The sequence below is a fragment of the Magallana gigas genome, chromosome 1 (assembly GCF_963853765.1).
Source record: "Magallana gigas chromosome 1, xbMagGiga1.1, whole genome shotgun sequence".
Taxonomy (NCBI): Eukaryota; Metazoa; Mollusca; class Bivalvia; order Ostreida; family Ostreidae; genus Magallana; species Magallana gigas.
In genome coordinates, this window is record NC_088853.1 from 70,740,479 (window position 1) to 70,763,531 (window position 23,053).

At 30.9% G+C, this 23,053-nt stretch overlaps 1 protein-coding gene and 1 long non-coding RNA gene across 2 annotated transcripts in view; both read left to right on the forward strand.

Annotated features, from left to right (window-relative positions):
* The window catches only part of LOC105322036 (uncharacterized), a 68,656-nt gene extending 51,753 nt beyond the window's left edge, over positions 1–16,903 (forward strand). Inside the window, exons 6-32 of the mRNA XM_066072637.1 lie at positions 515–649; positions 2,118–2,252; positions 4,361–4,495; positions 4,743–4,877; positions 5,079–5,213; positions 5,324–5,458; positions 6,044–6,178; positions 7,637–7,771; positions 8,110–8,244; positions 8,548–8,665; positions 9,540–9,640; positions 9,850–10,022; positions 10,463–10,550; positions 10,661–10,737; positions 11,497–11,533; positions 11,713–11,810; positions 11,958–12,086; positions 12,305–12,447; positions 12,835–12,970; positions 13,343–13,492; positions 13,799–13,898; positions 14,199–14,272; positions 14,494–14,619; positions 14,788–14,910; positions 15,085–15,209; positions 15,592–15,727; positions 16,096–16,903. Coding sequence (XP_065928709.1) covers positions 515–649; positions 2,118–2,252; positions 4,361–4,495; positions 4,743–4,877; positions 5,079–5,213; positions 5,324–5,458; positions 6,044–6,178; positions 7,637–7,771; positions 8,110–8,244; positions 8,548–8,665; positions 9,540–9,640; positions 9,850–10,022; positions 10,463–10,550; positions 10,661–10,737; positions 11,497–11,533; positions 11,713–11,810; positions 11,958–12,086; positions 12,305–12,447; positions 12,835–12,970; positions 13,343–13,492; positions 13,799–13,898; positions 14,199–14,272; positions 14,494–14,619; positions 14,788–14,910; positions 15,085–15,209; positions 15,592–15,727; positions 16,096–16,167 — 3,221 coding nt within the window. The 3' untranslated portion in view covers positions 16,168–16,903. The remainder of the gene's footprint in view (positions 1–514; positions 650–2,117; positions 2,253–4,360; positions 4,496–4,742; positions 4,878–5,078; positions 5,214–5,323; positions 5,459–6,043; positions 6,179–7,636; positions 7,772–8,109; positions 8,245–8,547; positions 8,666–9,539; positions 9,641–9,849; positions 10,023–10,462; positions 10,551–10,660; positions 10,738–11,496; positions 11,534–11,712; positions 11,811–11,957; positions 12,087–12,304; positions 12,448–12,834; positions 12,971–13,342; positions 13,493–13,798; positions 13,899–14,198; positions 14,273–14,493; positions 14,620–14,787; positions 14,911–15,084; positions 15,210–15,591; positions 15,728–16,095) is intronic.
* A 4,247-nt stretch (positions 16,904–21,150) lies between these two features.
* On the forward strand, positions 21,151–21,926 carry LOC136274111 (uncharacterized). Its single transcript, XR_010712408.1, has 3 exons — positions 21,151–21,312; positions 21,509–21,593; positions 21,853–21,926. It is a non-coding gene; the product is annotated as an uncharacterized lncRNA (long non-coding RNA).
* The last annotated feature ends 1,127 nt before the right edge of the window (positions 21,927–23,053 follow it).

Genomic DNA, 23,053 nt, shown 5'->3' on the forward strand with positions numbered 1-23,053 from the left:
AAAGATAGTTGTCTGACCAGTAACTGTCGTTGCAAAGATATTTTGGGTCAAAACTAAAGCTGTATTGATGTGATATGGTTACTATATACAAAATGACTACTCATCTTCGATGCAACTAGAATTAAACTATATCTGTGGACCTTAGACAACACTTTCGTCTTTCTACTTTTTAGCGGAAAATGAACATGTTTGTTACATTTTTATGCTTATGTTTTTTAAACTAAATGGTTTGATTTCCAGTGGATCCTGCAATATAAAAACATTTTCATGTAAAACAAAAATCATTCAAAATAATTAACATCCACGCATCTACAAACTATAAACATTATTATATTATTCGAATGATATGCATTAAACTTTGTTTCGATCAGTGATATCGTTTTTAAGCTGTTTATTATTCTCCTTACTTTCTCTTCTAATTACTCAATGAAGACAAATTTTACTTTTTGATTAAGTTTAATGTATTAAATTATTCATATCCTATTAAATTATCTACCAACATAATCTATTTCAGTATGCTCAGCAAACTACTATGGCAGTGATTGTAACACTCCGTGTGGGCATTGTAAAGGTAACGATGTTTGTAACAACATCACAGGCCACTGTCCTAATGGCTGTCAGTCTCAGTGGCAGGGGGACAGGTGTGATGGTACGTATATATTGTTTTAGTATTTTTATATAATAAATTTGCAACACAATATCTGTATTCCAAATAAGTTATATGGCATCATTATGTAATATTTTGACAAACTCATAGTTTATATGTTATCAAAGGTACCCTTAAAATTGGATGCCAAGTAGTACTTGTTTGATTTAATGAACAAGGGACGTTACTGGCCGAAAAATGCCGTGTTTTAAAATATACTGATACTTACCATTTTCAAAAGTCAACAAAACTGATTAAATAAACAGATGAATAATATGTTTTAACTTCTAGCAAGTAGTTAGAAGGAAAACAAGTCAATGCACTTCCTTTTCAATCTAGTTACGTGCGCTTTAAATAGAACCTATAGATCTGGGGCATGCTAAGATTTTTACTTAAGTAGGGTCATGAGTAGGACTTGGCAGGGCCTACATAAGTCCTGCTTAAGTATGTCTTATACCGTAACAAAGAGCAATGTATTAGTCATGCTTATGTCAAAAAGTATAAACACATTTGTCATTTCTTTTGTCAAATATGAATGCATTGGTAATAATATCATTTGTCTTAGGTTAAAACTTGTTTATTCTTGATATCTTTGATATTGGATGGGGGAGATGAAAATGTACAGACACAAAATTCAAGGTGGCATTGGCATGGATATTACATAGATATGTACTTAAAAAGCTCAAAGCAGTGGATTTTCGGAAATGCCTTGGTTGTTACATCTGAATAGACACATTTCTTAAAACGACCAATAGTCGACTTTTTTATGGGAGGAGGGGAATGATAACAGTTCAGCAGCCGTCGTTTTAGACGATATCGTATTCTTGTCGTCCACCAATTTTGTGTCCGTCGGGGCAAGTTCCAATATTTTTCTGCGTAGGTGACCAATTTAGTCGTTAATTTTCAGTAGTCTGTCGAACAATCCTCGATCATCTTTCGACCTTCGGCATGGTATCATGTTACTCCTTTTCTTTGACGTTACCATGGTTAAACAAATGTAACATTCCAAATATTATAAAAAGGTTCAATGATAATGTGAACTCTAGTCTAGTTCAAACTGACTCTCAGCTGTATCCGTTAATCTCCGACAAGCATGAGAGACTCTCTGCTTGTCGGAGATTTACGGAGACAGCCGAGCGTCTGGTTGGACGAGACTATATTGAACTCTGGTGTAGGAGTACATAAATTGTACGACTTCAAAATATATCTTAATTGTTCGTACCATTTATAATCTTTCTATTTACAAGGTATCTCTAAATGGGTTTCCTTGAAAAAACAATTCCTAAGAACTCAATACATCGAATTTAATGTTTAGAACTAAATGTTGTCAGCGGTGTTGATTTGTGCTTAGGTCCAAACACTGTTTCACTTTCGGTTTGCCTGAGTAACTGCATAGGAGAGTTGATTACAATCAACTCCCAAAAATGAAAGACAATTAATTCAATGTCTGTCATCCTGTACTTTATCTTAGAATGTGTAGATGGATTTTACAACGCTATATGTACTGGGCAGTGCGGTCACTGTCTCAATGCACAGTCGTGTGATAAACTGAACGGCTATTGTCCAAGTGGGTGTACTCCAAACTTTCAAGCTCCTTTATGTCAAGGTAAATTTAAAACTTTCAAATATACAAATATACAGTTCTAGCTGTTTCCATTCTAATATTCAAAGTGAAATGGTATTATTAATTGCTCGGCAGTTGAACAAATCTCCTTGATCAAACATAAAGTCTAACATTAATTGTTGCACGAGGTAATTTTTTCTTGATTTTGCCTCGGTCTAATTAAGTAATGATTAAATACATTGCATTTTGTTAATTTTGCATAAAAATAATTTGTAATAGCAATAACATTGATATCTAAAAATATCTGAATATGCTTTGCAATTTTGGTTTAATTATAAACTCATATTTTGTATTGTAAAATCAGTATTATACAATAACAAACTATCTCTTCAAGAATTCATATTTTCTGTTAATTCTTCATTTTCTTTATAATATTTTTTTTTAATAAAAAAACTGTATTCAAAATATTCGAGATACTGGAAACCAAAAAGAAACCATCACTGTGAAAGTTAGCTTGCTTTTAATATCACTGCGTAGTTCTATATGATCTAAATTGCTCCCCACATATTTCTTCTAATATGTACAAAACTACATATATAATTTCTAAAAAGGCATAATTATACAATTTTGGTCAGATGTTGCATTTTTTACCTTTAGCAAACAAAAGCTAAATGTCAGAAGTTAAACATTTATATTTATTGTAATCAAATCAGTAAATAAAAAATAATTATCACATGTTTATTTCAATATATGGTGGATATCACCCATTGGATAAAATTTTGATATCTCACTGTGTGTTCTTACACCAAGTGACGTCATAATTAAACATTACATAGGTTTAGGCTGTTGATTGATGAAGAATGAACAATTTAAGAATGAATTCAGTTGAGGTGTGGAGCTTTTAATGTAAAGCATTTAATGCTGTTCTAGTTTTTTTTCATGAATTGATAAAAATATGTTCATAAATGAAAGGTTCCCTTGTAAACATTCAAGGAACCTATTTTCAAAGAATCAAATGTTGACGTCTTGCAGTAAATGGGTTGTGCAGCTCACAATTATAATTTTACAGAAAGGAATAAGGTTTCATAAAACATTCGGTCAAACGTGTGATAAAAAAAAAACTATCATGGTTTGCGATGGTATATGAATTTTACCGAACTCGTTGTGTGTGTTCTATCCCCTCGAAAAGGCTTGGCATAGAATACACACAACGTAAAAATTATACTGGCACTGTACCAGTTATCGGCTAAAATTTAACGTTTTCTTTCCGTATTTCCTTATTTCTTGATATTATTGGATAACAATTTATATACTTTAAATGGTGAACTCCTTTGTTATCCATCTGTTAGGTTATATCATTATTTAGAGCCCAAAAATCTCCTGTTTTGTGATTTTAGCACGCCTCGAATTTACCGAGTTTTCACGATTTACTTTTCCATTTATCGGCGTCGTGATAAAAACATAGTTAAATCCCTGTACATGTTAATTTCATACTCTGGATAATGTAAATTGAAGTATGCCCCTTGTGGTGTCAGACTTAAGGTCGTAGGGGTTATGATACATAAACAAACCTCATAAAACTATTCGTTTGTTATCATACGGTAATACCCACAATCGTTCACTATTCAATACATAATTGTGTATTCAGGTGTTCAACTGCGCTATGAATCTCTCGGAATTTAGTGAATTCTCTTTGTTTATGCTTGTTATATATATATTTATTGATATTATATGTCAAATCAAAGAATGATCAGAATAACGTATTATAAAGAGGTGATATTCTATTTTTAACTTATTACGTCACATCCCCCACTGCTGAAAGTGCAAAGATGTAAATCAGCGGTAAACAATGATCGTTTAATTATAAGCTCATGATTAACACATATTCAAGACAGTATTCAAGCAAACTAACTTTTCTTTATTCGAAACAGACAACTGAATCAAAAAATTTCGAATAGTCGCGTGCTATTAACCCGAACTCTATGTTTAGCCGATTACTGGTCTTAGCCGATAACTGGTACAGTACCAGTACACCTTTACAAACCATAAAAGATCATATATATATTTTTTAAATTGGCATTTTAATCAACATTGATTTGATCTTATTATGTTATTTTTTTTTATTTTTTTGTTTTTGTTTTTATTGATAGAATGTTCTGGTGGATTTTACAATCGCACATGTACTGGAGTGTGCGGACATTGTGTTCATGGGGAATTCTGTCTACAAAATAATGGATACTGTGCTAATGGATGCAGCAACCACTTTCTTTTTCCTTTGTGCCAAGGTAAAAACAGTTATTATTACTAAAAGACATGCTAGTTTACGTTATTTATCCGAAACTAAAGATTTTCTTGTCTTAATTAACATTAAAAATTTGATACAAAATTGTAAATTGAAACATTGAAACTTACACATAAAAAGAATAACAACACGACTAAAGTCCGTACTAAACAAAACATCTGTTAATAATGACTTTATAAATACCCTTTACTAAAGAAATAATCAATTATTGTATAACTATTTGTATTTAGTATGTGAAGACGGGTTTTACGGAAATATGTGTAACATAAGTTGTGGTCGCTGTAAAGATGGACAGGCATGCGATAAGCACAACGGGTCGTGTTATGATGGCTGTGTTGCTAACTTTCAGCAACCCAAATGTGAAGGTAATTGTTACGATCATTCTATTTTTGAAAAATAAAATGAATTTGCGGACAAGTCTATTAATGCGTTATCTAAGGTTGCACTTTTATCGTTTAAAAATCAATGTAAAGGTATTTTTTACAATATTTTTTTTTTGGAAAAAAAAAATGATTTTGCCGACTGTTTAATTGATGGTTACACTATTACTGTTTACAAAATTAAAGTGTGTGAAAATGGTTTCTACAACGCAAACTGTACCGGAAGATGTGGTCATTGCCAGAATGGACAAGCATGTGATAGGGAAAGTGGAAATTGTTTCAACGGTTGCAGTTCAAACTTCCAAAAACCTTTGTGTCAAGGTGTGTAAAACAAACAATTAATTGTCTATAGCGAAAAACAAAAATGTTAATTGATTTGTCATGCTTAAAAATTGAAAATTAAAATTAAAACAAAAAAATATTTATTTCAGAATGCAAAGATGGATTTTACAACAGTAATTGTAGCTCCGAATGTGGAAAATGTTTAAACGGAGAAATTTGCAATAAAACGACTGGACACTGTAATAAAGGATGCCAGCCTTACTTTGAGGTTCCTTTGTGTCAAGGTTGTTCAGTAGCGTTATTTCTTCTGTTTTAGATAAACTGTTATTGTAACTTTACACTTTTCACCTAAATCATTCTGTTACTTTTTTCATTCTACGTCATTCATCCCTTAAAGCTACGTAACGTTTAACTATGACGTCACAAGACGTAAGAACACACCATGGAATATAAAAAATTTATCCCATGAGTGATATTCACTGCATATCCAGATAAATATATGATTAATATGGTTGATTGTTATTAGATACTAAATTAATTTTCCTTTCAACTGAGAATGATGCATTTTAAAGTTCACAGATTAATCACACTCTAATTTATATTATCAAAATATTCCGTAATGCTGGTCATCTTTGCAATGGTCTCATTTTCGCTTTCTTATTAGCAATGATGATTAATCCGCAAAACATTCAACTCAAGTTTTTTTCCGGTATTCTTATTTCTAAGAAACGTTAAAAATTAACCCAATTTTTTTAATAATCGAAAATAACCGAGATACGGCAGTTTTTTAATCAATGCGAAAAACTAATATTTTCATATTATGCATGTTCATTAATTTGCTATCTAAATCATATATGTTGATATTACAGTATGTAAGGAAGGATATTATAATAGCACATGTACTGCTAATTGTGGTCATTGCAAGGACCAAACCTCATGTGATAAAACTAATGGGACCTGCAATTTAGGCTGCAAAACAAACTTTCGGCCACCTTTTTGTCAAGGTATGTTACTATTTTAAGATTATATGGTGACCATCACTTCACACAAAAAATCTACAAAAATTGTTTAGCAATGTAAAAAATAAAACATAACCCCGAAAAATAGCAGCATCCCTTAAGTATTGTAATAAAACCTTTTTTGCTTTCATGCAACATGAACTATCTTATTAAACTTAACTAGACAGACTGATATCCAGAACTTACCTAGATCTAGTATTCTCAAATTCTGCTACTTGTGTTTGGGTGTTACTGTTATATAATTGACTATATAATGTGGCTTATTGTGGGACAAACATTTTCTGTCGAAAATGGATAGTTTTTTTTTCTGTAGAAACTGGAAAAATAAAACACGTTATAAGTTTTTTTAAACCTTTGAAGCCTACTTTGTTTGATATAAAGCTGGAGTCTCAAACAGGTGAAATGGTCAAGCAATGTGTATAAAAGACACACATTTTCGATAAATAGGTTAAAAATGCTAGCATACTGTGTGCATTATTATTGAAATAACTTTATAAATCATAAGAATTTTATCATCTTATTTTTGATTTCGAAAAAATTGCATAGTATCCTGTTTTGTTGCATTAATTTTTAAATCATATTTCATATACCAAATAAAAAATACTAACGGGAGTAGATTTAATTTTTTTTATTATTTATTTTGAAATAAACTGTATTTATTTTAGATTTATCTAAATATAAATATATATGATTGGATGGCCCATCTTTTTTCCAAACGCTACCACTGTATAAATGACGTTTTGGTTATCCAAAGCGTAGAAATACACAAGCCTACAAAATATTTAAATTGATCGTACAATTTTCAATCTTCAGGTAAAACTTTTCTAAGGTAATTAGAAATAGGTTTCATAGATTCTTTAGAACAGCAATGCTGTTTTGAATATATAACATCGAATTTACCGAATATTTTCTAGTACTTAGTCGTCTTAGCGATGATAATTTGTGCTAAGGGCAATTTAAGCTGCATTGGAGACTTGATTTAATAAACTCAAAAAAGTAAAGGTATAAATATTATAACTTCAATCATTATAATTTCTTTTCATATTTATTGTTATGTCATCATGTAAACATCATATTGACTCTGGATTTAGCCGTTTTCCCGAAAAAGACCACACAGTTAGTTAGAACAGTCAGCAGAGCATTCTTACTCCTCTATGGCACCTGTTTCTTCCTCAATTTTTTTCGCGGGTCTGTGTGTTCTATGCTTTTATTTTGTGTTTGTCCCTTAGACTTTGTATTTGAACACTATTCGTTATTTCATTAAAATTGTGAATCTTAATGATTTGATTTGAAAGCAACCGACTGCATGCGTGCTTTCGAGTCAGAAATGTGGTCTATATTTTAATTCTAAGTCTGAGCTGTTCGTTATATATTTAGGGTACAAACTATAAAACTTAATTAAAAAAGTCAATTTTGATATATATTAACAATATTTTCTTCCAGATTGTATTGACGGATTTTATAAAGAAGACTGTAGTTCAGAATGCGGAAAATGTGCCGACGGGAAGGCTTGTAACAAAATTAACGGAACTTGTGAAAATGGTTGTAGTTTAACGTTTCTACCTCCTTTTTGCCAAGGTACTTCAAAAGAGCCACCACAAAATACAACTATCATAACTTAATGATTGATCATTCAATTTTTGCTTTTCGTTATTTTTTATCTTTAACATTTTAAGCAAAACCTTATTTTATTGTACTATTGAAAGAAGAATGTGTCTGTGTATTGCATGCAATCTTCTCCATAAAACATTCTCTTTAAAAACAAATGCCTCATACGTTATCTTAATGGAAAAAAAGATAATTTCTTCTTTTTACAATAATACTTAACAAGGAATGCTGTTTTAAAATGATACTTTGCAACGCCTCCAAGGCAATAAAAAAACATCCATTTTCTCACAGTTTTGTGCTTTTTCTAGAATGCATCAGTGGTTATTATGGGGAAAACTGTAACATAACGTGTTCTCACTGCAACTCAAGCGCACCTAGCTGCGATAGACACAATGGTTATTGTCTCTTTGGATGTGAAGATGGAAGGAATACTACTTTCTGTGGTAATTTCTTTTTCTTTGTTGTGTTCGGTGGTGTGGGGGGGGGGGGTTAGACGCTGTGTTTGTTTTTGTTTTGGTTTGTTTCCCTCTTGCTTGACGGGAAAATAATCTATATATTTTTTTGTTTCATGCTCAACGGGAGAATAATCTGGAAAAAAAAACCCATAATCAACAGACATTATAACGACTTTGAAAAATATGCAATACATAGTATATATCATATGTATCGTTATTAAAAAGAAAGGACTTATTATAAATTAGTCTTTGCCTTTTAAGAATAGCATTTACAATTACATACTCTTTCAGAACCTTCACAAATGAACCACAACAAAAAGGACTCCAGCACAGGTGCCGTAGTTGGAGGTGTAGTATCTGCCCTTATTGTGCTGGTGGCTGTGGGTGTTCTTGGTTTTATCTACATACGGTAAATTTACTTTGTTCAATATTATTTCATAGCTTATTTACAGTAAAGAAAGCTCAGTATCAATGTCATTTCATTAAACTGATAAACAAGCGGAGTGTTTAAATGCCTGTAAAATACAAGGACAATTTATATATTTCTTAAATTCTATTGCATGCATTGATTTTACAGATATTGATAAAATAGAATAATTACCAACTATTCCTCCAACATGCAAATAGTCTTAAGGGGTATGATCACTATTTTGGTTGATTTTATTTACCCGATTTGAATGTTTAAAGTGCTTCAGTAAAGCATTTTGAATAGTCAACCAAAATTTCATTGAAGTATAAGCAAGTTACAGAGCGTACAATTCTTTGGTATGTAAACAAAGCTTTGGTTTACATTTTGAAGGCTGAAGTGAAAATTCCTGTTTACGACCTACAAAAAAGTGTTAAACAGTACAAACTGTTTATTTATGCTTTAAATGAATTAGAATATTGACAACTTAGCTTGAAAAAGATTTTTACTGATTTATTGAACCTATGTAAATAAATCAGGGAACGAGCCTTATTTACATGACATAGATTTGTAAGCTCTGTATTTTGCTAATAACTCTACGACTGACTCTCAAATCTCATTTCATCATTTGAAAAGCATTTTTAAAGCATTGTAAATTATAAAAAAGCATAAAAAATAGAATTCAATAAAATCGTGACCATGCCCCTTTATATGAAAAGAAAGCAGGGTTATAGTAGATACTGAAATCTCATAATGTTCTCAACATGATGTTATGGTCTTTATTTTTTTAATTACGGTTGCTTAAAAAAACGTGGTTAACATGGATAAAAAAAAAACTTCAACTTTTTTTTAATGACAAATGTCTAAATTTTAACAGACGTAGAGGAGGAAAAGATAATCAGAATAAAGAACAGTCGAAGCAACATATGGTTCATTCGAAACTGTCTAGTAAAGCAAAGAAATATGCAGATTTTAAAGGTAATATCAATTTAGTGTGACCAATTAAAAATGTGATTTCAAGAGTTAAAAAGTTAAAAAGAGTTAAAATTATTATTGTAAAATGGTCATTTTACAAAGTTATAAAAAAAGAGTAGAGGTCACACGCCTTTGCATCATTTAATTTCCTTTTTCAACAGGTTTAATTCTCATAATTTTTTTTTTACTATTTTTGGGGGTTTTTGTGGCAGACGATTTACCAAACACATCTACTGGAGAATATATGAATCATGCATTGACAGAAGACGACGGGGGGTATTATAATACGGCAGAGGTCAACACATTTATTCGCGTGGAAGATTTACAGCCTGTGATATCTGAGAAGAGCGCCGGAGAAAATAATATGTTTCAATCTGAGTACCGGGTAATGCATTTGATATATTGATTTCTTTTTTTTTAATCAATACTTTTTTCGATCTCGACACTTATAACTCTAAGCAACAAACAATTATAAAAAAATAATTATTTTATTTATTATCAATTCGCATGTCCTTAAGTTTTTATCATAATTATGGCGAATATAGTTACTTATTAATGTTGCTTGCCAAAATTTCTGGCTCTTAAAAAATATAAAGCAGTAATATTTCCTATTAGTTTATAATCATTCATCTATGTCAGTTTCAACGACTAATTAAAGGTAAATCACAAAACAAATTAAAAAAAAGAATAAAAACTTTGTCAAACAAACAAACAAACAACAAATTACCAAAAAAACACAAACATAAAAAAACCAAACAAACAAACAAAAAGCAACAAGATTGAATTTAACACAGTTATTAAAAACGTATGTGTGATAATTTTCAGAGACTCCCTACAGGAAATACTTCTGTATGTAAAGAGGGAAAAAAGCAAGAAAACATGGCGAAGAACAGATTCAAAACAACGTTCCCATGTAATATATGTGTTCAATCAAAAATACGCAGATTGTTTATCAAAACACTCTTGAAATACGAAATGGTCCAAAAATTATTAAAGAGTCAATGTTTGCATTTATTTTTGTAGATGACCACTCAAGAGTTATTCTGAAAGAAACTTGGAATGATGGAGATAATGATTATATCAACGCTAACTTCATTAAGGTTAAGGGGGATCAGGGGGTTACAGTGTAAAATCATTTGTCAATGAATTGTTTTGCTTTTCTAAACACATTTACATTAAGATGTCCACTACAACATATATCAATTTCATGAATACTTTCTAACCTTACTTGCAAGGAAGATACTTAATAGGAATTATACCCCTTTTCTGACATTATGATTTTTTTTAACAATTTTCTACAATAATTATTTCATTTGATGGAATCTATTTGCAAATCATATTCAATAATTTTGAGAACGAAAATGAATTTCAAAATCGTTAACAACATTGGCTTCTTACATAGCAATATCATAATTTTATCAATATATTAAAATCAGCACTTCAAATTTGAAGTTTTTTTATTCTAAATTTAAACAATATGTGATGGCACAGATAAAATTGTCAATGCAATTTCTTTTAAAAATTTCATATATCAATTTTAGCATGTGCTCTATAACTTAATAGTCTTATCCCATTTTCATGCCAACTCACTCGACATTTAAGAGAAATACTACGATAGAAGTTACCCCTACCCATCATTCTGGAATTATGACCTTTTGTGACAAATTCTGTTTGGAACCATCAAAAAAGAAATGCATTATTAAGATTTATCAATTATCATGAACAGATCATTATCAGGATATATATATATATATATATATATATATCTGAAGAAAATGAAAGCGCTTATGTTTTACTCGATCTTTGTGTTTTTATTTATTTAAGTTTTATTTATATATTTACAATTTCGTTTTAAACAGGACTTTAACGGACAAAGAATGTATATAGCCGCACAGGGTAACATTTTTTTTCTTAATTAATACTCATTTGGCTAATTTTCTCATAAACATTTGTTTATGAAAAATCCATAATTAAAGTCCAGTTATGAAATTTAAAAAAACTGAAATACGTGTATCAATAGTTTGTCGTTGCAAACTTGAATAATACAACGCATATTCATATTCAATAATGTGCAGGTCCTAAAAGCAATACTCTGACTGACTTCTGGAGAATGATATGGCAGGAAAACGTTAGGTTCATCGTAATGCTTACGAACATTATAGAAAACGGAAAGGTATCAACGAGTCTTATCTATACAACGTTTTTATTTCTATTTTGTAAAACACTGTCAGTCTTTGTCTGTTAAACTGTGCGCATGTAAATGTGTTTGGTTGGTTTTTATGAAGCAATTGTAAAAAAAACCTGTTTTCTTGAACTGTAGAACAAATGTACTCAGTATTGGCCTACTCAAGATAAACCACTAGATGTTGGTCCATGTAGGATGCATCTACTGAAAGAAAATGTGTATGCTTTCCATTCATATAGGAAATTTACAGTCCAAAACACGAAAGTTAGTTAGTAAAACCAAGTTGTTTTCTTTTCAGTACTGTGAATATACTGTTTGTAATAAGTGAATTTTTTTAGATGAACCAATTGAATTATGTTTACTCAAATTGAAATTTAAAAATTTCTTCATTATTTGAATGAAAAGTTTTGTTACAACTTTACAATATTTTCAACTGATCTTTACTTACATTATGTAAGTCGTCGATTTTGCTTTCTTTACAGTCTTCCGGAAAAAGAACAGTAGCCCACTTCCACTACACTGCTTGGCCTGATCACGGAACTCCAGAGGAATTAGGATTGGTTCAGTTTCATAAGGCTGTCACTAAAAGCTATCAACCAGGGGCACTGATGTTAGTCCATTGCAGGTGTGTATTATTCAAAGGTTACTTTATTATTCAGTTAACTGAATATTAACTGAATGGCCTAGATTGTAACTGAATGGCATTCTTTGTCATTCAGTCACACTTAGTTACGTTTGAGTTACATTTCAGTTGACTGAATAACAGAGAATGCCATTCAGTTAATACTGATTTGTATCAATAATATTTAATAAAATCGATTATGACGAATGAAAGGAGAAAAATACGGTTGCAATATATATGTATAGGATGAAATAAAGAACGAATTAAAGTTATTGAAAACCAACAATAACATTTTTGTAGCACGAAAAAAGTAAAAGACAATGACTTAAAGTCAATGTTTAAAGGTGTTCTTCTAGAGAAATAAATTAGATTTTTTTCCTATGTTTTAAGCGCTGGTGTCGGAAGAACTGGAACTTTTATATGTCTGGACTCCTTGTTAAAACAAGGAAGAGAAACGGAGAGAATCAATGTGTTTGAGTTTGTAAAACAGATGCGAGAGGACAGAATGACCATGGTGCAGACACCGGTAGTAATATATAATTCTAAAGAAGTCTAATTGTTTTTAAAAGAATGCATGTAACCTCTAATTGTTGCGATGAGGTTATATAAAAAATAAAACTCGTTTATATATCAATTTTAACGAGTGTATCTGTTGTTACTGTTAAAAGCAGACTTACCTCACAATGTAGAAATGTTAATTGTATTGGAAACAATAACTCCGGGTTTTCTTTTAAATCAATAATTTAATTGCTGAAATAAAACAGTTGCCACGAACGTACTATCATGGGTTTTTGTTTTTGTAAATAAATGTTTGTTTTAATTGTTATTATAATAATTCTGATGTAATTTCCATACATTTTATTGATATCTTTTTGTTTTTGGATTTTTTCTTTGTTAGGAACAATACATTTTTCTTCACAAAGCATTGTTGTTCGGATTCCAAGAGAAGGATACGGTTATACGTGAGAGTGACATACCGACCAGACTCCAGTCATTGTTACAGGACTCGTCCCCGCTAAACCTGAGGGCTCTATACAAAGAATACAAGGTAGAGACTGATTATTTTAAAATAATGCTAAGTGATTTGTGTCTGGAAAAAAATTATAAAAGATATATTTGTGTATTAGACATTAAATCGCAATAAATGCAGATTAAACAGATGAGAATGACACAAAAATCACACAAATCATGAAATCAAAAAAAGGAAACCTGTTTTATTGTTAAATGTAATGTGCGATATACTTTTCATAAAAACAACAAATGGTTCGCAGTTTGTAAAAACCCTCATGCTTCTAAGGCATTGTGAAAAGTCGATCATCTTTAAAAAATCATATCATAACATATGATATTTTAGTTTCTGCAAACTGTGAAACCAGTGTTTGAAGACGAAGATAAAGAGGACGGAATGAAGCCAGAGAATAAAGACAAAAACTCAAACATGAATGTCATACCTGGTATGTTGGTTAATCAATTCCAATCTTACTTAATAATATATAATAAATTTAATTATTGACAGTTATAAGTTTCAAACAAAGATCAACGCACTATTCACGTATCCATTCAGCATTATGATATGTTGTATATATTAATCAGGTTTAAAATATTTTAAACGGTTGTACTATGCCACCCTTGATTCTTTTGCTTTTTTCATACAAATGGCTGCTTTCTTCATTTTAGCAACGTTAAAAACTTCAGAAATATCGAATCTTAAATATGGTTTAAGTTGATTTTCTTGTTTTTAATTTCAATGCTAGTTTCCAAGTACCGTCCTTACTTAACGTCGTATGTAAAAGGAAGAAACGACTACATAAATGCAGTTTGTGTCCCAGTAAGTTACAACTTATAGGAAACTTGCTATTTTACAAATGAAATATTTTTTATATAAAAAGCTTATATTCCATATCCATATTTCTGTACATTTAAAATAATATTTCAAATTCTACTTCTGTAGGAACTTCACAGTTTTTCTGTATTATATCACCTATCGTATGAGACCTTTAGCAATGAACGTGAAATGATATTAATAAATATCAATCTTTTTTCTTATAGTCTTTCTCGAGCCTTGGTGCGTTTGTTCTCACTCAAGCCCCACTTCCAGAAACGAAGGTTGATTTGTGGACACTGTGTGTGGACCATGATGTGAAGGCAATAGTTATTTTATCTGAAGACAACGAGGTAAATTGACTACTTGACGGTTGTTTAAATGTTGTTTTTTTTGTTTCTTTTTTGTTTTTGTTTTTTGTTTTGGCTTTTTTTCTTATTTAATCGGGTTGCCTTTTAATAGGCAGAAATGAGATTGAAAATCATTTACAAAAACACAAATAATTTTTATTTTATTTTCAGGATATACAATGGGTTCCGAAAAGAGGTTGTTCCTGCATATGTGCGCCTTATACCTTAACCTCCGGTGACACAGGAAGTAGCATTAGTGCAGTTACACAGGACACATTACTTATTCAAACTGACGTAAGTTTGTTTGACTTTGTGTTATGTTCATTGCATACAGCATTGAAATTGTTGCATTGTTTTGACAAGACGTGAATAATAAGGCACATAACATGTTACTGACACTTACAAGATCCCTCCTTGTACGTTTTTATACACAGTTGTGTTAATCATTTTAACTTTGCTGTAATATAGGGTACCAAACAGGATGTTGATGTGTTCCATGTACCTTTTGAAAACGACAATGCCATGCTAAAGGGTGTGGAATTGCTGCTGGATAAAGGGAAGGAGAGCGACTTTACCTCAGTCGTCATCAGCAAGTAAGTTTGAGTACAAAATAACAAAATCCTTGTTTACAATAAAATGAACTCTAATGTCAGTCTAAATGGAAAGAATTGAATAACTTTCATTATAATTTGTACAATAAGTTGTTTTTTTTTTGTTAAGAAGAAATTGTGAGTTGTGATTGCTAATGTTGATCACTGTTTACATTGTTTGCCGGTTTGACTGGTACAATTTGTGTTTTACATAATGCCATCCAGCATATTTTACAGGGACAGTGACGGTCCGGCTGGTCGTTTGTATGCTTTTTATAAAGCATTTTATTCATCAAATGCATGTTTTATAGAGACGGTGCCAGTCCAGCTGGTACATTTTACGTTTTACATAATGCCCTCTAACATTCCGGTATATATCTTACAGGGACGGATCCGGTCCAGCTGGTATATTCTGCGCTTTACATAACGCCCTCCAACAGTTACGTATGGACGGAGAGGTGGACATACTGACAACAGTCAGACTGATCCAAACAAGACGGCCGGAAGTCATCACTAAAATGGTAATAAAGTGGACAGGCTGAAATGTTAAGAAAACAAATGCAGATTTACTGTATAAAGTATACACAATAAAATTGGTAAATTGTATACAGTATATCATAAATATATTCTTGCTCCATAAAGTGTTCGCCTTTTTACACTTGCAGACATTTTCGCCCGTATTTTTAATTCCCCTAAACACATTTGAGTTTAAAGAAATATCATTTTAGAAATTTGATTTCATTGAGTCTCAAACTCGCCCACTGAAGCCAAAAAATCGAAAAGGGGAAAATAAAACAGGGGCAAAAATGTCCATGTATACATGTACAATATCTTGAAAATCTTGAAACCAAAACGATATATTAACAGACATGTTTTTTTTTTCTTTTAGGAGGAATACAGGAGATGCTATGAACTGTTATCTCTATCTGTTTCAGAAGATGGAATATATGCCAACATGTGACAAATACCGTGTTATATATACCCAGGTGTGGAACAAATTACACAATTAATTAAAAATAGATATTTTTATATACAACAAATATATCTGTGTGTAATACAGTAAAACGCACTTATAGCGAAAATAGTTAAAACGAATTGATGTTTACAGTGATTTAATGTTTATTATCGTTACTTATTGTGAAAGTAATAAAACAAATTGTGTTTATATAGAGACAGAATCAGCCGTCCTTAGCATTTTGATTAAAGTGTGTTTTACTCTATGACTATTTGTATTCAGCATAGACTGATCTACGAATTTTGTCTAAGGATACAATCTATTAGGCGCTATATTTGAGTTCTATATTTTTTTCTTTCAAATTCATCTCTCTTTTCCTATCAAATATCTCTTCATGTTACTTATAAATTAATATTCAATTAATTTAGGAAATGTCAGTATTTATGTACTCAAGCTAGATGGTTATAATCTTTTGACAAATATTTTTTTTAATTTTCTTTAAACTCCTTTATCATCAAATCTCCTGTGTTAATTCACTATTTTTTTATTTGACGTTTCTAACACAAACACTTGCTGTATTTGGATTGGATTTGTTGTTGAACAATGTATATCATTAATACATAGATAACAAAGACTGTGTTTTCTACACTCAGGCTTTGTATTGAATTTGACATGTGATATCAAAGGATTCTTTAGTACAATTAAGATATTCTAAAAATTAAAAAATATACATATTACTTTGTTCCCTGATTGTGTGTAGTCTTTCTGGTGTATGGCATGAATTTCATCTGTTTATCTAAAGTTTGTTAAACCAACATTTACAATAACTGACAAGGCATTGCCATTATTCTCAACATTTACATTTGTTATGATATTTAATTCATTGCTTTATATATATCCAGACATGTAAACATACAAGATGTATTAAATCTTAGAATCCAAGGTATGTTATTTGATGCTTCAATGTATGCCCAGATTAGTGTAAAAATCAACAATGTCACGTGTTGAATGTTTTCTGCACAAAGGTATGAACAGCACAAGTGCTTTGACAGCTTACTCTATTTATGCATTTTTTAAGAAAAATTATATTTTACATTGATTTATTTTGGAACATCATTTATCATAATATTTATTTGGAAAAAATATAAACAGTATCCATATAACATAAATTAATCAATATATGTTTGAAAGGGTATAGGGAACTTTAGTAGTTAGTATCACAATGCTCTATTCGTATAGTTAGAGTAGATTTGTGCTATATATAAGCAGTGTTTACATCAGAAAATATATCACGAAATATAAACGAATGTACCATATGAAAGTCAATTTTACAAGCATGTTTAATTTTGGTCATTAAAAAACAAAACGTTTTCTCAAGATATCTTTGAACAATTAATCAAATAATGCTGCTGTTTATTTGATTAAATTTAACCATGAATATATACAAACTTCAGTTTCTTTTAAACAGAGCATATATCTTATATAATCAAAAATTACTCAACTGAAAAATATTACCTGAATACTAATAATTTGTATTTCTTTAAAAATTTAACCATAGTCAAATAGCCTGAAATGAGCGTGTTCTACGTCATCAGAATGTTGATTTACCCAGCCTTTTAATGCACGCTCTTTTTTTCTAAATCGATACATGTCGAATGGCGTTCACTGTTGTTGAACAACCTGGTTTTGCAAAATGAAATGATTTTAGAGAAGGTCTGTAATTCTGATTAAATATGATTGAAAAAACAGATATTTAAAAAAAAAATATGGCACATCAAATTGTTTTGCGTCATTCGTGCAATAGCCTTTAAGCGCTGACATAAGCAAGCATTCTGAGAGTATTGCATAAGTAATACACGTCCCGTACTTGTTTGTATTATTCTGTGAAATATAAGAGCATAAGACTATTTCAGAACTATTATAAACAAGATGTTATGCTTTATGATTTAGAGATTAAATAACAGAGAAAATTCAAGCTATAAAGTTGATATCGAAATTAAATACAAGTCTAATAAAATAATACTATTTTTATCTCTTGTAATTTTGTCAAGTCCATTAAGTATTCGCTGGTAAAAATCTGTGAAAATATTGCACTGTTATGCACAACATCTTCACAACAAACAAAAAGCAACAAAAACTGCCGATTAAATTAGTAACACAAAGCTTTACACTATTTAACAGATATTATTTGTTTGTTAGAAATGACATACTAGTTTCGATTGGATAAACTTTTTTGACAGATGAAAAAAATCCCATTTTTTCTTTACAAACTGTTACATTAAAAAGGGTCTGACTGTGAAAGGTGAACTGTTACTACAGGCCATCTAACAGCCACCACTACTGCCCCCACTGACACAGAACCAGCTTCACGTGCAACGTTCTCATCCAGCCGGACAACTACTAGCTCCATAGCTAAACAAACAGGCTATAGAACCACTTCCACTGAAGTTCCCACTTACAAGTTCTTACCAGCATGGATAAGGTAATGATATATTACTCATATAATCTATTCATAACTTTGTATGTGAGTGATGTAAAAGTCAAACATTGTTCTCCACAAATTTATTGATCTTCGCTCTTTGTTGCAACATCAAGAGGTATTATAACCAAGAGAATTGGTTTTATTGAAAAATGGACCATTTCCACACATTTTTGGTATATTTATTTTTTACTGCACATATCCCTGCTGAATCGCTTTAGTATATTCCTACATTTCGATAAGGGGGGCACAAGGGTAGCACATGGTTGGAGTGAGTATGATTCATATTTCAGAACTCGTAAAGCCAAAGAGGGGGATTGTTTCAGAGTCGTGGCTCATTCATTAGGCTCCAAAAGATTGAACCTCATTTTAATACACACAATCACACAATTATTGCGTACACGTGTTTTCATCATAAAAATCATTTGCACAAAGACCCATTGCCAGGCGCTGAAGTTCTTAGTTGTTGGGGGTTTTTTCAGGGCAAATGGTGTAATATTCTTTAAACTGCAGATTGAGATAGGACAAACATACTTTTAGCGTGACAATTTAAGATTTAATTAAATCCCTGTTTTCATTCGCTATATATTTTGGGGTTCTACCAAACAAAATTATTGTTTTACATTGATAACTAGGCACCTTTTATCATTATAAAAAAGCAAACCTTCAAAACTCAAAATCTTAGGTTCGAACGCTCGTAAACAGTGGCAACGTTTCAGGCAGGCTGCATCTAACGACGCACCTAACAAACAAACCGAATCATCACTGGTTTCAACTCCTTTCAAAAACTCATCATAATAGATAAATTACTCCATGCTGCACCCTTTGAAACACGCAATGAGCAATCCAAAACGGGCCTCCATTCACATCTTTTTTTTTTCATTTAATACGTACTTAAAATATCCTTAGCCACCATCCTTATCACAGGTAAAATTGCAACATATGTTCAACATATGTTTCGAGTAACATATGTTAAACATACGTTTAACATATGTTAAACATATGAATTTTTCACATTATGTTGAACATATGTTTGAAAAATATTGTTAACATATGTTTGAAAAATATGTTTAACATATTACAGACTCAAAACATATGTTGAACATATATTTGTGGTAATCATATGTTCAACGTATGTTGAACATATTTTGAACATATGTTTGTTTAAAACATATGATCAGCATATGTTTTGAAGTTGCGTTATGTTGATTAGACGTGTACGTTGGCTTAAATTTTTACACATGTAGAAATACATACGCGTATAAACAAATTATATGATCAACATTAGCCATGCATTTTATCACATTAAGTGTTTAGTTAACAAATCTGATTTAAGCCTGAATCGGTTTTAAATTTAGTGTTCATAAACATACGTCATATTTTACGTCACGGAGGCAGAAGATCAATCTGTAGGATGGATTTTAACTTGTTCTTATATAAGGTAAGAATGCGTTTCCAGTTACTTATTTAAGATTATATAGTGGCAATGAGCCAATCTATGGGCTGTAGTTGTGTTCTCCTAGAAAATTCGGATTGAGAAACCTTACTGTACCAGTGCTAGTCCGAAATATTGCATGCAGTGGTCTGTAATATAAATTAATGTAATGTCAACGACCGATTGTCATTACTGTTGTTAACATTTTTAAAACATTTAAGGCTGTTGAAATTGTTTTAGAAATACAGTGAATAAATCATAAAGTAATTAGATCTACCATGTTCACGAATGACAGAATGTAGAAAATCTAGGTTAGGCCTGTAAATTTTTTCACAAAGTGCTACAACTCAAAACCTCACTGGCTATAGTTTATTTAGACCTAACAAGTGTATTGTGAACAAGCATAAACATGTGGACTTGAACGATATATTAAGATCAGACGAATTTAAAAACTAGGAAAGTGAAAGTAGCCCCCAAAACTAGAGCAAAGCTCATTGCAAGGCAACGAGTATGTCTTCTATCACTGTTAATCAGTTATGAAAATGAAAAAAGTCTTTACAATCCTACAGGGAAATTCCAAATGAATTATTTTGTGTTAACACAAATTGTACAATGATATATCTCATTGAAATATTTATATCAATTCAATTCATTTTTCATTAAAAAATATTATCAATATTTATAGTGTAATTTTTATTACATGCGAATTGAAAAAAAAAGTGTTTTTACTTTAGGAATGCAGTGACTACTGGATACATCATAGATGGCATCAATTAACACAGTGTCAGATATTATAAAGAAGTGAGTACAAAATTATAAACATTTCTTAAACATTCAAAACTGCAGCATGATGTGTTTTTTTTTTAAATTGTAATATTATTCTACAGTAAAATTAATTATGTTCAATATTTTTTTTATATGCACCACTTTATACATAAAAGATGTCAAAAATTGAATAAAAGGTTTTATTTGTACATTATTTTTATATGTTGTGTATATTATAATCAAACAAATGGATATGGAGATATGCAAATCATTTTAATATATCAAATACCGGGTATTGACTTGAGTGACACTGTTTGACAGTATATTATATTTTGTAGCAGTAGTATCAGTACAGAGGTTTGTAAGATATCTTACATATCTTATTGAAGATAATGAAGTGATGAATGATCCAGGACCCAGATATTCTTCTTGAGCTCAACATATCTGCGCTACATTTGCTTTACAAGTTATGGTAATTAAATTTAAATATAGAATGGCTGTATGATTGATATCAATTATAATTTTTTTTTGTTCTAATGATTTTTTGTAAAATTTTAAGATATCACTGTCTAGAAATAACACAAATATATTTAATGGTTTTCCACTTCTTAATTTGCAAAATTTTAAAAGATCTGATGGCTGTATTTGATTTTGTATTAACATTTTAGACATAAGTTTAGACTTGACTTGTCAAATGATAAACAGCATATTTAAAGAAGAAGTTGGATAAAAAGTGGGATTAATGCATCAAAGGTAACGTCATAGATCTATCTCTCTCTCTCTCTCTCTCTCTCTCTCTCTCTCTCTCTCTCTTTCTTCAGAACTTACAAATAATGCCAGTATTTAACAGAATGTTCATAAGTAACAGAATGAAAAAACTTGACTCATGTTGTATTTGCAACTTGATCTTTATACTCTTCAAACTTTTGTTTTTAATAATGGAGCAACTGAGGCAGGTGTAAATCTATAAACCATCTTAAAAGGTTTTACGTTCTTTCCGCTTCTTTTTCAGAAACAATTAAATCTGCATTGAGTGAGAACCATTCACAAGAGAACAACAAACTTGTCTATATGATATTTGCAAGAATAAAAGTTACATGTATTTTTATCTCGTTTTGTTTTCATTAGATGACTGGAGCTGCAAAATTAATGCAATTTTTAGAAGATTCAGAGTTGTAAAAACAGGATAATAACTTGAAGATAGTAATTTAGAAAGAGAATGGGTATCGACAATTAACTAAACAATGAAAATATTTAAAGGAATATTTTAAAATATGTATAAGACATTTGTGATACATGTTGTGTAAATAATACTAAAGGATAAAGAAAACGAGTAAACACAAAAATGAAATTAACATACGTTCAACATACGTCTAACATATATTTATAAACATATGGTAATCATATGGTTATCAAAAACATATGTTTAATATATGTTAAACATATGATGAACATATGTTTATGAACATATGTTTAACATATGGTGCTCGTTTTTTATGGCGAACATATGTTTCAGAACATATGCTCAACATATGTTAAACATATGTTGAACATATGTTGCAATTTTACCTGTGATATATGCAGCCTGTGTTACGATTTGAGAGACCTTTTGTAAGAAAAAATAGATTTCTTGTAAAACATAACTACAGTATCCAACAAGGGAGTTCTTACATGTGAACTACATCTGGTCCAAATTTTGCTCCACACATTTTTTTTTCAGACGTACATGGCGCTATGCTGACAATGCAGTGGCCATTGAAAGATAATGTTTCATACGTTCATAATGAAATAGTTCTTTGAAGCTTGGTGTTCATTAATCCATATCCAGAAACTTGGACACTGTCCCCTTTTTAAAAGGAAGGAGTCAACTAACCTAAGCTAGGACAGGGAGAATTTTTTTTAATCATTTAAAATAAGCTTGAAAAACCATTCTCCGCAAAGAGTCTATCCACCAAAAACATTACCCATAAATTCCTCATGGCAGAGTACGACAGAAGGATGGCGTCCAAGCCACCTTTCACTATGCTGCTGGCGGAGACCCCTATCATAAGTGCTCTTAGCAAACCACTCTGATTGGGGTCATTTGGCGTATTGAGCGGCGTTTCCATAACATTTGACGACATTTGAAACTTAGACATTGACCTTTGCACCAATCAGGATCAAGGTAACATTACTTTGAGGAATTTTAATGACCATATGTGTTGAACGTTTAC